At 28.5% G+C, this 15509-nt stretch overlaps 1 protein-coding gene across 50 annotated transcripts in view; it reads right to left on the minus strand.

The window, feature by feature from the left end:
- The window catches only part of LOC107455746 (uncharacterized), a 125849-nt gene extending 112088 nt beyond the window's left edge, over positions 1 to 13761 (minus strand). For 29 of the 50 annotated variants that reach the window (XM_087159561.1, XM_087159550.1, XM_087159571.1 and 26 more), the window contains exons 1-5: positions 13626 to 13760; positions 3270 to 3470; positions 1935 to 2126; positions 1102 to 1155; positions 945 to 1001 (exon numbers count right to left, since the gene is read on the minus strand). In XM_087159561.1, coding sequence (XP_087015687.1) covers positions 945 to 1001; positions 1102 to 1155; positions 1935 to 2126; positions 3270 to 3470; positions 13626 to 13671 — 550 coding nt within the window. In that variant the 5' untranslated portion in view covers positions 13672 to 13760. Of the gene's footprint in view, positions 1 to 944; positions 1002 to 1101; positions 1156 to 1934; positions 2127 to 3269; positions 3471 to 13625 lie in introns of all 50 variants that reach the window. The other 21 variants (XM_087159543.1, XM_087159535.1, XM_087159540.1 and 18 more) reach the window with 4 other exon arrangements.
- Between the last annotated feature and the right edge of the window lie 1748 nt (positions 13762 to 15509).

Below are 15509 nucleotides of genomic sequence, written 5' to 3' on the forward strand. Positions count from 1 at the left end.
ACTTTATTTATCTGAGAACACTTTTAAAACAATTTGCAATAATTTCTGACTGCTTTGACTATGAGTACAAATATAAGGATCAAGTTTGTTGTAGTTGCAAACATATAGATAAATATATTATTTTTTATTTTGAAAAAGAGAACATTTTGATATTGGTTATTTTAGTTTATCCAGAACACTGATAAGCCTGATATTGATAAGCATAAGAAATATTTTTTACAAGAATATTTATAAGCAAAACAGTCCATAATGTATGTATAGTCCATTGCAAATTTTCAAGCAGAAAACACCACAATGATCCAAAACTTTGTTCATCGGATTTGTTTTAAAAATAAACATCGTTAATAGAAGGAAATAAAAATACATACTGGTCTTTATCCTTAGACAGATTTACTTGAGAAATCTGGTAAGTAGCTAACAAATATATATTCAACTTCATGCGTATTGTTTTCGGATTGAAAGCACCTTTTAAGGTGCTTAGTCTCTCATGGCTCTATTTTTCAGTCATGGTCACTTATTCAAGATGCGAATTTACTAAACGAACTAAACACTTTTACTAAACGAATTGTGCGAAGAATTTTTTAATTCTAAAATTTGCATAACAAGAAATGTGAATTAAGTATCGAAACACGTCGTTTCGAACTGATCGTCCAAAATTAATTATTTCTCGTGGTGACTACTTTAATGTGATAACAAAAAAAAATATAATAAGCTTTTAGCAGCTCCTGAAATAGTGAAAGAGCTGTAAAATAGTCGCTCCCAGTCGGTAACATGTAGGACGTTACCCGGCACTTGGAAACCAAGTATAATATGGATAATATTTTAACATTTATTTTATGCATTGCATTGTAATGATAATCTTTTAAACACAGTTTAAAGTATTATCATTACAATGCAATGCATAAAATATGTTTATCAAAATGTTCAACTCTTATTCTGAATACCTCTTCCATGTGGCTTATGCGAAGACCTTCTTGATGACTGATTACGTTCTTCATCATCTAAATTTATTAAAAGAAAACAATGCTCTGTCAGGATAAACGATGGTTCAAATATAGTTGTCGCTAAATTTGAATAAAGTTTTAAAGACTAATTACCTACCTTCATCATATATTATTGACCAAACTGCAGATTCTTGTGAAGACTGTTCAATTCCTGTAATGTAGAAAATATAAATACATTATTTTTCGAATATTTTGTACCAAAATAGCAGTTTGAACATTACTACTAATTATAACACAATTTAAAATAACTTTTCTTAAGATATGGTTTCATTTTTATCTCGAAAAATAATGATTTTAATTGCATTTTTCAGTAAGTAATATTACTCAACTAGTAACTAATAGCAAAGCTTAGTTCAACCTTAAATGGCTTAAGTGGAAAGTGTTTTTAAAGCAAAATAGTTAATAAACAATTTTTGAAACATATATATTTATATAGAGTGTAATTTTTATTTTAGGATAATTATTCTTTATTCAGAAATATCGCACTTATTGTAAAGGATGTGTCCTGATGAAGATCTTTACATCAGTATTTTTAATGTCTATAATCGCAGTTTTCATGCTGGACACCTTTTATAGCATTTTGAAAATATTAGTTCTAGAAATTATGAGTATAGTTTCCATTTGAATTATTGCAACAAAGATGTGGTGTTGTTAAATGTATCAATATTTTTTTTTTCTCTTTTAAATAAAATACACAAATTTCGAAACTCCAGAAAATTAATATCTTAAAAGGGCATTTCTAGCTCTTTCAAAAGCAGCACTCAAAAAGAAACAAAAACTTGTATCGTTATTTCAGAAAAAAAATTTATTATAGCAAAAAATCTTGAATCCTGTAACGAAAACTATCTCCGCACATAAGTCAACTTTTTAGGTGAAAATGGTAATCAAATAAGTGTGTATACTATATTTTATACACAAATGCAATTATACCTGCAATGCAGCTCTCCAGTTTGACGCATTTTCCCGCTGCATCTCTTACTAGGGGTTTTTTGCAAAAACAACCGCTAACGCATTCATACGCACAGCTTTTAGGCACTAATTTGTTATCACAGTTCCTCTCGCAGCCACACTTGAGATAGACTTCACCTCTATCGCAGCCACAAAATTCAGGTTCTGAAGTTTCTAAGAGAAAAAACGAAATGCTTTTTTAGAAATTTATTAAAATTAGTTTGCGTTCAACATTGATAATTTTGACAAGTTTTCTTCTGAAGGCTGTTTAAGAAAATTTACCTGATGTAATAAAAATATAATTATACACTATGCGAGAAAATTGTCATTCATAAACAAGACTAAAGGTCTCTGGGTACGCGGTAAAGAAAGAGAATTTTAAGTTCTTAAATTTACATTCATTTTCTAATAATATCATAAATCTTTTTTTTTTTTGTCGTATGCCTGTTTAAGCAGTGGGGGTGCGATTGTTCCTGTTTTTTAGTGGCGCCATCTATGGCCAGGAATTCGACTTCTGCATTCACACAACCACAACCCGTTTATAGGGCGGGTCACATTCTCTCACATTCACACACTAAGGAAAAAGATACACACACAGAGAGAAAGAAACATCCATGCCTTGCCCGGGATTCAAACCCAGGACCTTTCTGATGCAAGGACAGTTCCCTGCCACCTACACAGGCAGGTCGGTAGCATAAATCAATAAAAGTGAGGAAAAAATCTTTTTTTTTTCCTTAGACAAAAATTTTGTTAACAAGGCATTTTGCTGATTTTGCAAGTTCAAATAAAACGATTTTTTGTTTATAATATAGAACAAATATAACCATTACTTAAGTGTATAGAAGGCGAAATTTTATCATTTTGACGAAATTTCTGCATCTTGAAGTTTTTAGAAAGATCTAGTAAACAACGCAATCGATGTCGTATTCGGAAAAATGACATCCAATGTTTCAATCACAATTTTTTAATAAGGAATTTTTTTAGAAGGAAAGTTTTCGAACTTCCATTGCAGGTATAGTTGAACAATCAAGGAAAATATTTTAAATTTTAATTTATTTAAATAATTTTATTTTAAATTGGTTAACGCAGTATTTGATAATTTAGGACAATAAAGCTTCAATTAAGAAACATTTTATAGATCTAATATTTTATTTTGGTAGACGATGCCAATTGTTGAAATACTTCGCATAACATGAGACATAACATATAAACATGACAAACTTAGAATAATAACCAAAAGGAAGGCCAACGTCATTTTTTGAAAAGAGAAAACACAAAGAATGACACACAGATGTGAGGACCAAATCAAACATTTACCTAAACATTGTCGCTTTGTTACACATTTTCCTTTGTGGTTCCTGTAAAGTCCTGGCTTACACTGACAGCTTGGATCTCCACATTTTTTATCTATACATGGAACATTTCCTAGCAAATGATCGCAGGTATTACACGGCTTAGGTACCTTTGTATATACTTCATTTTTGGGGCAAATAATCTTACAATCCGATGGCCTAAAATCTAAAAGTAAATGGTAAATTTAGACAAAATAAAAAATAAATGAAAAAAGCAAAGTTTTTTTTAAAATAAAGCACAACGAAATGCGTTGCTAGATAAAAAACTTGAAAGACAATTGAAAGGCTTGCAGCAATATGAAAATAAGTCACGTTTTCCTATTGTTATAGAGAGCTTTCATTGTGAAAACGAAAACAACCCATGATTTTTGCGTATGTAACGAAAATTTTCGATGTATTGTACTGTTATCTAGAGGAAAATTCAGAAACTTATGAAATACCTATTTGGAAACTACAATAGAAAGTATTATACTTAATCTAAAAATATCACCTTGACAAAAAAAATATAGCTTATCACTGTATTCCTCAAAAATTTAGTTTTCCCTTTTTTATGTTCATTCTCATCATCCTGAATTAGTTTTCATTGCTTCAGTTCTCTTAATTTAAATTTATAAATTTTTTAGTCCTTTTGGTTTAGTTTTAGTTAGTTTCGCATCTACATTTTAAGAACATTAAAAAATTTCTGAATGTTATACTATTTGATTTAAGAAATAAAATGTATGGAAGTTTTAATGGAGAGACTCAAAGGTGTGATTTACATAAATCATATAAAAAGAGACTATTTGTAGTTTGGATTTCCTGACTAACATTATTTCCTCAGTGAAGAAGCCTCTGTTCTGGAGAAAAGTCCTATATAAGTGGGGATCGGGAAACAATTTTACATATATATTTTATTTTTTAAAAAAATTCAGTAAAAAATTGTTTAATCCAGACTTTAAAAAAAAAATTCCCAACAATAACGAACTTTTAAGTATTCTTCTGTCATAAAAGGTAAAAAGTAGTTCTACCTGGGAGTCAGGTTTTAAAATAAAAGGTAAAAAAGAGTGACAAACTTTAATATTGATGTTTATATGCATTGGTCCCGTTTTCTTTTTCCTTTCTACTTTTTTCCATTCATTTTTTCTAATCCCTTGTTGAATGAAATGAAATGGACTAATAGTTTAGAAATCATAATGGTTATATATACAAAAAAGTACAATGTTTGATTTGTACCTACTTATGCAACTGTTTACGTGATATAAATAAAACGAAATATTGTTACCTGTATATCTCTCAATGAGCCCAAAATCGAGTCAATAGGATATATAGTTTAGAAGTTATAGGAGTTTCATTTATAAAAAGTCAAATTATTTTTTACCCATACCTATTTATCGCACAGTAAAGATAACTCAAAAATTATTGAACACGGAACATTCTCGAAAAGTTCTACACTGCAGCAAACTGTTTTGTTCATTTAACTTTTATTTAGTATGTGGTAAAAAGCTGCATGACTTCGCGCATTGTATTTAAACTGAAGAGGAGGCAGGAATAATTTTATGATATATAAATATAGAGATAAAGATTTCATAAATAAATCATCTATAACTTCTAAACTGTTAACCGATCCTCGTAATTTTATTACAATCAGAGTGAAAAATACATTGGAAATAATACCTTTATTGTCTAAACACCTATTACAACCATGCAAATAAGTGAAAGCCAAAAATCGTACTTTTAATACATAAAAACCTTTGCATCTCTGAAATACTAGTCCTATTGACTCGTATTTGATCTCATTTGATTGAGCGTTAAAAAATACATTGTAGACATTTATCTACATGTCAATATTAGATACGTAAATAAATACAAGCTAAAAATTGCTATTTTTTTGTATTTAAAACCATTATAGTTCCTAAATTATTAGACCTCTAACCGTGAATCTTTAATTATTCAAAGTAAACAAATACATCGGAAGCAAAACCTAATTTAATTACACAATATGAAGATCCATCTTTCACCAAAACCTGAAGAACGAGGTCGAGCAACTTTTTGTTACTTTTTTTAGGAGAGAATACTTAACAGTTTGTACCTCGATCGAACTTCCTGAATTTAACGCTTTTTGAGATATTTTTACTGTATTGTTATGAGCAAATTTAATGATAACTAAACTTTAAAAAGACATAAATGATGAAATCTTAAATCAACGTGAATCCTTATTGCGCTTAATAACAAAATATTTCTTCCAATTTTATAATGAAATAGTATCGTTTTTTATACTAGCCTATTAGGACGATCAGAAAAAATTTCTTTCTAATCAATACTTTTAAATAGAAATTTTAATAAGTCCGCAGTTCAAAAATTAAAGTCGAGTATAAAAACTTGAGTATAAAAAGACAAATAATTTATTTGTTTATTTATAGTTAAATAAAAAATTATTTATATTTATAGTCAATTAAATAAAGTCAGATATGAGTATAAATAGATGAAAATAATAATTAGTTATAGCTAGATTAATAATTATTTATATAATCAATAAATTAAAACCAGATAACGCGAGTATAAATAAATAAAAAACGTAATTAGTTATTTATTTCATTTCACTCAAATATCTATGAAAATAATTTTTATAAGTTCGTATAACCAAAAAATTGATAAATCACTAAACTTTACAATCTTCAAAATTACTCATATGATTTTCGAATTGTAGAAGAAAAAGAGAAATTTGTATCCATATTCAAAATAAATACCCCAAGTATAGTGAAACCAATTTAAAAATTACCAGCCCTAAATAAATAAAAAAATGTAGATCTAATGCGAATAAACATACGCACTGCAATATTTTACTAGCAACGTTTACGAGATCTTAAAGCAATTATCAAAGTATTTCTGAAGAAAATTTATCTAAGCTAACATAATAATAGAAGTCCACAATGATGACGTCTCATTAAACAAAAGATAGGATATAATCACATAATTAAAAAAATGGTTTTCTTTATTGCAAATATTCTACAGTTTAATCATCTGCCCACGCGTTATCTTGAAGGAATCGTGTTATTTGCGGGCCATTAAAGATATAATTAGTTAGAAATTGCGTTGCCAGATGGCTGAAAGGTAAATATGAATGATAATGTGAGTTCTTCATATCTAAAAAAGGTATAGTGGCGTAAGAGGAATGAGACTTACTTAACCGAATGCAATTTAACTTATGCAACCTGTAAAAAATGCCATTTAATTATGCCATTCATTTTAATTAGCTCTCGTGCCAATTAGCGACAATGAAATTATGATTAGAAATTCTTAATTATATAAATTCCGACAGAAATTTGAGTCAGAAAGGTCAAAGAAGCATTCAAAAGAAAAAAATTACGCAATTAATTTAAATTTTTTTACCTCACATTTTAAATCTTTTTTCTATTTTTAACGTGATAAAGGAAGGGTGGACTGTTATCCTGCATATCATTTAAAGTTTTTCAGCATATTGAAACAAAAACAGTAAATATTTGCCATAAACTTAGTCATAATGTTCAATTGTTACATGTTATCACTCAAATTTTATTTTTATTTGCTTATTTCTTTCTTTTTTCCTAATTTAGCTTAACATCATAATTTAGCGTAATTTAAATTTAAAGATAGTTTCGCGAAAGCTTACTAAATATGCTGAAAATTTAACAGTTCTAAAATGAAAAATGTCATCTTATTTTAAAACAAGTATTTCTTATAAACTTATTCAAATAGATCATTCTAAAATTTTCAAATCTATGCATTTCCAAAAAAACATTTTCTCATCATCAATCGTTAAAAATGATATGTCAGAAACACATTCAATTAGGGAGCCAATGAGGATCAATGAAAGCCACGGAGAGTTGAGAAGTAATGATATCATATTAAAACAAAGGGCAACATAAGCAAGGAAGTAAATAAGAGAAGAAAAAAGTAAGGAAAAGTAAGTTTGAGGGAACAGAAAACATGAATCTTTTTCACAAGCCCTACCAAGCAGTTAAAAAAATGATCAGATTTTTTATTTATAATTTTGCCCTTAGAAAAGATGCTAATGTTCTAAAAGGTTTGGCTCAGAGTAGCAAATAAAATTGTCAATAAAGTGCAGCATTTTGAATTTTAAATATATGATTTTGATGCCATGAATTGATATTCTATAAAACAGCCAGCTTTTAGATTTGATTCTGCCACTTGGCATGTTCAGGCAAGTTGCTCCAATTTAACCTAGATTTTTTTTTACCAATTTTTACAATGATTTTCATTGTCATTATTACTGAATTATAGACTTGAAATATCTTCTTCACTATAAGAAAGAAGCATAAGAAAAAATATAAATTTATTGAAAATATAAAATGAATTGAAAAAGAAAAAAGAAAAAAACAATTGAAAAATGGTTATGCACAAAGAAACCTTTATTTGGTATTCATTTATTATAGTTACAATGAATTCTGTGAACAGAACTAAAAAAGATAAACACCTTAATAACTTTTATTCTAATAAACGTCAATTCATCAGGGCAAAACAAAATCAGAATCAGAATGGAAAAAAAACAGAAATCGGTAGCTTAAATGCGGGAATTGCTAATTCGGAAAGCGTATTTGGCAATCACTTTAACTAATATATGTCTAATCACATATCTAATCAATGTTCTTGCTGTTGTTGTCGTTGTTAGTTATACCTGCTTGAAATTAAGTGAATTTTTAAAGCAGAAACTGCGTTTCCTGTTTTTTCAGTGGCACTATCTATAACCAAGAAGACGACTTCAGTCACACACACGTTACAGCCCGTTTTTCAGGGAGGACCCAATCCTGATCCATTCATTCATCCTCAGATCATAATTTTGACCTTAACCAGAGAACGTTCAATCTCCGATCCAATACTATTGATTTGTTATAAGAACGTGGAGGAATTTGTGACCCTGACAGATTTAACGTGCACCTATCACCATTTAATACACAGGGATTCTTCGACCGTCTGGATTCGAACTCCCGTTCTCACAAATTCGAGTGAGTTTGACATCCTACCAACCAGGTTATCCCGACCCCTGTAATTAATGTTAGTTCAATGTGCAACTATGTCATTTTTATTTCGAATTAAGTAGAGGTAAGTTAAATAAATCAATAGTTATATCTTTCACCCTGATTGATAAAATTTCATGCTGGCACGTGTGACAATCGACTCGAAAGGGTTGATTTGTATGGACTATATGTTAAGTTGTAAAATCAAACACAAAACCGTAACATCCCTGAACAAAATACAAGTGTTTTTCAATAAATATAGGGAGTAGCTGCATTGAATCCCCATGATTAAAATCTCAGCACTAATGAAGTAAATCAAAACATTTTTGCATACAGTTATAAATCGTATCTATCCTATATAATTCTATGCAAAAATTATTTTTTAAATTTAATTTACTAATAGTCTAAAATATTTTGAATTGCAAGGTATGCAAAGTTATACACCAATTTTATCCACTCAATTTTAAACTAAAAAATCTAAATTTAAATTGAATCGGTCGAATAACTCTCGAGAAATAAAAATTTGCAAATACAATTAGATGGAGGAAATTACAAAAAGTGAATTCATAATTAAAGGCTTGAAACATTCATCTGATCCCCTGCCAAAACCGTGAAGATTATTATTTTAGACCAAAACTATTATTTTAGATTGATTTCGAACTTCACGTTTTGAGAGTCAATATTTAAAATTTGTCGAAAAAATTTATAATTTAGGAGAAAATCACCTTTGTACCTGATCTCTTTACGTAAAATATCGTAAAATATCTCTTTACGTAAAATATCGCGAATTAATAAGCATATGTAGTCTTAGTAGATGAATATAAAATCATTAGATCAAAAATTATTTTGGTATTTTCTTAAACTTTTTTGCACACTGTACAGTAGAAAAGATCGAATACAAATCACTCAAAATAAATTTCAATCTGATTGTCTAAATTTTAGGTTCTAATAAGAATACAATATCTAATGAGATTTATAGGGACCTTCTTTCTATTCACAACGATACCATAAGGTCAAACTCTTTTTTTAAATAACTTCTTTAAAAAAATTAGTTTCCATTTTTGTTTCAGATTACACCGAGTATTCCATTGTTACATGCTTTCAGAATAAGCTTCCAGTACAGAAAGCAAAGTAAAAAAAAAAAGAAACAGCTTAAATAACTTTTGATCTAATGATCAGATCTTCGGTTATTTTCAAAGTTCGAGGAAGCCACAAAAGATATAAAATTTAAAACTTAAATAAAATACAAATGCTTTAACAGCAAATATACATTCCATTAATTAATATCACCGTTACAAACAGAACCTTTTTCAAACACATAACATAATAACAATGGAAAGAATTTGCATACAAATTTTAATTTACATATAATACAGATCCAATTTTACTTAATATTTGTATTTGTTTATAAATTTCCACCAATATTATTAATTTTTGTGCTTGCAGAAGGTGCTCTTGGTAGAACAGAACCAAATTACGTTGATTTGTTTCATTTAATGGTGATGTTAAAACTTTATTTTATATCAAGTTTGCAATTTTGATTATTGCTAAAAATAATTTGCTTTTTACCCATTATAATTAAAGTATAACTAATACTTAGAGCTAATTATTAAGAAAATTACACAAAACGAACAAAAACAAGTTATCCCTAATCTGACAGACATGTTTATGATTATACTGCCAAAAGTGACCAAGTCAAATATGTAAAAAATTTTAAATGTGAAAATACATAATTATATATATATATATATAATATATATAAGTTCAAAATGAAGAATAAAAAAAAGAAAAATTATAGACATATGAAAAAAGGGGGGTAAGAAATAATAAGTAAAAAAATAACAAACAACAGTTTATTTAAAAAAAAAAAAAAAAATTTAAATGTTAATTTAAAAAATCGGAAAAAAAGCCGAAAAAAAAAGATATAATCTTTTCTTCAGCCCACCCGATTATATCCACAAAACAGAGTACTTTCTGATATTGTATCAATAAAGCCAAAGCAAAATATATAAATACAATAGTGTGAGGAGCACTCAAAAAAATTTTTATAAAAATAACAACAAATAAAATAGATCACAAAAATAAGTAAAAATATCGTGTAAAAACAGATAATAAAATAAAAGAAAAAGAAAAAACATTAAAAAGGGGGGACTATAAAGCGAGTAGCAAAATCAGAACAACTTACATGGACGGATATTTTTCAAGAATGATTTAAAAATGTTTTCGCAGAAAGATTGCCAGATTACAAAATATGAAAACAAAAGCGCAAATTGAGTGTAACAAGAGGGTTTTAAAGTGTCGTTCTTACTGCACTGCTGAAGTGATTTGTTATTCTGAGTTTTGATTTGTTAGTTACCAAGGATGGGCCCGAAATGGATGTGCGCAAGGTAATATTATACTGGATAATTTTAAAAATTGATCATAAATAGCTTTAGAAGATAGATGTTTATTTAAGAAAAAATATTAAATAGAAAAGAGAAACATAAATTGCCTGTTTTGCAAATAATTTTAGCCACGGATTTGCACGATATGGATTAGCACATAGAAAAATTATTTAATTATCAAAGAAAAAAATTTTTTTCAATAGATAATTTTAACACGGATTTGCACATGGAAAAATTAACAAAGAAAAAATTTTAGTAGATAATTTTAGCCACGGATTTGCCCGAAATGGATCCGAAGCAAAGTAAAAATAAAATAGAAATGTGAATTAGAAACGAAACCAGCATATAAAATTATAATATACTTTATTTTTAAATTACACGGATCATTTTAAATTGTCCGCTCGAAAATGTAAAATTCTAATTGGCTGAAATGGAGTCCGTTTCACACTAAGCTATCAATTATCGATAGTACATAATCAGGTTTATCCTGTTATAGCGAGGAAAGTTGGTTATCTTGCTCCAAGGTTCTCAATCAATTTTGGGATTTGAAAGAAAAAATATGTAAGTCTTTACAAACCATAAATCTAGATACAAGCTTGTTCTTCGATTAAATATGGTTGCAAGATTTATCTTTTATGATTGATATAACCGAACACTTATCCGATTTAAATTTATTGTTACAAGGCAAGGATCAGATCCTTATGAACACGTTTGACATAATTAAAAAAGCATTCAAATGTAAATTATTTCTTTGGGAAAGGCAACCGAAAAATGAAGATTTAACGCACTTCCCAACGCGCAACAAGAACAAATCTAGTTTAGATGATACTGCATAGTATCAAAAATACGCAGAAAAAAATTTCAAATCTTAGAACAGAATTTGAAACAAGGTTTAAAGGTTTTAATTCTTTGGAAGACAAATTTTGTTTGTTTTCTTCGATTTTCTCAACAAATAACTCAGTACCCAGTTATATGAAAATGGAAGTGATTGAGATTCAGTGCGACTCAAATTTGAAAGCAAAATTCATTGAAGTGGGTGTGCCTGAATTTCACGAATATTTACCAACAAGGTTTGAAAATACTCGAAAATTCGCGTATGAAATTATTTCCAAGTTTAGAAGTATTTTTCAGTGAGAGCAATTATTTTCTGTTAGGAATGTTAATAAAGCTCTTGTCCGAAACTGTATTAATAACGCTCACGTAGGGTCAATTTTGAAAGTAGTCTCGGCCAATAAAATTTCCCACGAAATAGAAAAGATAATAGCAGAGAAGAGATATCAAGTATCAGGACGTAAGCAATAATTTAACTTTATATATGTTTATTACAATTCAAAATAAAAATATTTGTTTCTATTAACATTGAATTTTTTTTCTTTTTTTTTTGCGGCCCACCTAAAGTTAAGCATTGTTTATTTGGCCCAAGTTAGCTTTTGAGTTTGACATCCCTGCTCTAAGCTATAAATATTAACTGGCACAGAAAATGTAATGAATTTAAGTTGCTTTTGATCGCATTTAATATAATTTGAAGTAATAAAGTGAAACAATTTGCAAAATAGCGCAATTTACAAAATTTAAAAAATAAATTTTTTTCCTTAAATGTGGGCACGTCGTATTTGCAGACTTATAAAGCTTATAACTCAGTTAAAAAATTCAAACAGTTCTAATAATATTTCTTTAAATGAGTCTTGATGTCATTTACACTAACTCCAATTTTTAGAAATTTTTATGAATTTAAAAACTTTTTAAAAATTAAAAACCAGTTGACAAAGTAGACGTAACAGATCGTATTAAGTAAACGTCAAATTTTGACCAACGCAAAAACATAGAAATTTTAAATCAAGCCATAATGATAAGCTATTACTACTAGTTTTCACCAAAGATAAAGTAAAATTTTCAAGAATTTGATGCAGTAGATTTTGGGAAACTATTGTTTCTCAGATTAGGAAAACTAATTAGTTAATTCTAAAGTGTTAAAAAAAGTAGTGTTTAAATTTTCGCTGAGTGAAAATGTGCACTTATACAATACATATTTAGTGAACTCAAACACAGGGTATACCGAGATAATAACCCTTGAAAAATATTTGTGAAATCCTTGTTAAAAGCAGAAAACAAAATAGTATAAACATTTGAGGTCACAAATAATATTTAAGCGAAGAAAAAACGCTATTGAAACATATCAAATCACTAGCAAGGTAAGTAGATAGGTAGGTAGGTATTTTATTTACGTCGCACTAGAGCTTCACAATGGGCTATTGGCGACGGTCTGGGAAATATCTCCGAAGATGATCCGAGGACATCCCATTACAGTTTTGATCCTCTGCAGAGGGGATGGCTCATTCGCTTATTGATTTATTCAGTCCCTCCTTACTCGTAGTGTTTCGTTAGTTTTCCATAATCTTAATATTTTCTCTTTGCTTAAATATTAATTTATGACCCTTATTGCTAATATTTTTTCTACTTCATTTCTAACAAGAATTAAGGATGGTCATTACGGAACACCCAGCATAAATAAAAATCTAACTAGAATTTGAAATTGAAAAAATATTTTAATTTTCATATTATGTATTATATGAAAAACAAATCTTTATGTGTACTAAAATAAATAACAAAATATATTTTTAAAAAATGTGTCGTTGGTAGGAGCAAATCTCTTTGTGAACAGAGTGATCTTCATAATTTATTATTAACTTCTTCATACCTTAGAATTTATTCACAGCAAAAAAAAACTTATTTTATTTGTTTAGAAATGCATTTCCTAATTAATCTGCGTTTCATAACTTTTAAGTAATTGGAAACATTGTAAAAAATGCGCATTTTATAATCTGAAGAAGGAAAAAAAAACAGTATTAAAGCAAAAAAGAGAAAAAAAATTTAATGAACACCAAAGGAATAAAGAGGTTCAAAAAAAAAAACCTCGTTGACATGATTGTATTAACTACTTACCCCCGTTCAAAGATGAACATATAGCTAACAGTAGCACGGACCACATTTTAAGCGTCCGAACATACGAGTTCAGGGGAATGGGTAGGTTAATCTCTTATAAGAGACATTTTGCGATTACAGCTGCACTGTGAAATTAAAACGCAAGACCAATTAGTTAATTGATTTTTAAAAGAAGATATTGATGTTGTTTCAGCCGTTGTATTAAAATGTGAAAAAAGAATTCTTTCACATGTAATTTAGGATAAGTATACACGAAAAAAGATTAAGAGAACTAAGTAAACATTGATTACATGATAACAAGGTCCTGCGGTTACTTAAATTGAAAATTTTCCTTAAATACATTATTTTCTTATGCAGCCAATAGCATGAAATATTAGAAAAAGTATTTCCGCTGTGCAAATTTGTAGAATTAGCTTTTTACGTGTTTCTTAAGACGTTTGCAATTTATTTAATAATTTCAGAAAAAAAAAATTGGTAGGAGAGAAGAACTAATGTAGACATGTTTTTCATATTTGTCAATAAAAACCTTATTAAATATAATTTCTCTGTTGTGAAATGCTTTTTAACAATAATTTGGACGATTTACTGCATTCTAGCTTATATTTGGACTTAAAAAGTTGTTTAGCTTTTCCATAACTTTTAAAAAAAGGTTGTTTTTGTCCACACTAGTCCCACAACACGGAGCGCTAATTTACAATCCAGCAGTCTTTAACGACTTACTCGCATTTTTTTTTCTCGGTATTTTTCTCTTGGCTGTCGTTTGTCATAAATGAAAGCTTTTATTTCTTTTAAAATTTGATATCTGAACTAAAAAAAGTCAAGAATCAAGTTTTTTTTTTCTATTTAAGGAAATGCCAAACGGGGGAACAAGTCGTTAAAGGCTGCTGAATCGGAAAATAACATGGAAAATCTATGAAGTTAGTGTGGACAAACTTGTTAAGCCATCATTTATAACAACGCACAAAGCCAAAATGAAATTAATTTCAGTCTAAGCATTATTAAAGAATAAATATCGGCATATAATAATTAGAAAAATAATTTGCAATAACGCATATCACTGTATTAAGAAAGACATTTTGATTGCTGAAACATGCATTTATTTGAAAACCATCATTCAATTCGATTTATTTGAGAAATATTTTGAAATTGTTTTTATTATAGCAAAAAAATTTAAAATGTCAACTTCAAATGTGCATTAAGATGCAGTCCTGATAGTTCTACCAGGTACTGGCAATGGGAGTTCGGTAACTATTTTTTTCTCTTGAGAAATGAGAAAGGTTCTTTGTTTCTTCTTAAGAATTGAACATCATAAGCTTCAAATTTTTTTCTTCACTCTATCAACATTATGCACAACATTTTTTTTTTTCATTTAAAAAAAAACTGACTACCACAAAGTCGTTCACTCTTATTGACTCAGTGATGTCATGAAGTTTCAATGAATTTATATCAATCTGATATCATTGCGATTTTAAAAAAAAAAGAAAAAGAACCTTGAATTGCTAAATTTTAAATGAAAAAATCCTTTTAAAGCCTGTCCACACTAGCCCCAAGAAGACACATGTTTATTAATACCTAGTGGTTATTAATTCAAACTATGCAGAGCACAAGTTAATATTAAAATAGGTAAAAAAAACAGTATTTATCAACTTTAATTGAAATTCTGAAAATAAAATATGTTAAAGCAACGAAAAAATTTTAAGTTATTCCTATACCTTAAAAATCTTCTCTTTTTCTACTGAAATATTCAGTTACCAAAACATGATATTTCCACAGACAATATTGAAGATGCACCTTATTGGCTCTTGGCATTTCCGGCAAAATTAAATCCTAGTGCACTTTAGCATCCAAATAGAGTCTCGGTGCTGCCATCTAGTGTGGCAGAAA

This window comes from Parasteatoda tepidariorum, chromosome 3 (genome assembly GCF_982258835.1).
Source record: "Parasteatoda tepidariorum strain Cologne lab strain chromosome 3, Ptep-v5.0, whole genome shotgun sequence".
In the NCBI taxonomy this organism is placed as follows: domain Eukaryota; kingdom Metazoa; phylum Arthropoda; class Arachnida; order Araneae; family Theridiidae; genus Parasteatoda; species Parasteatoda tepidariorum.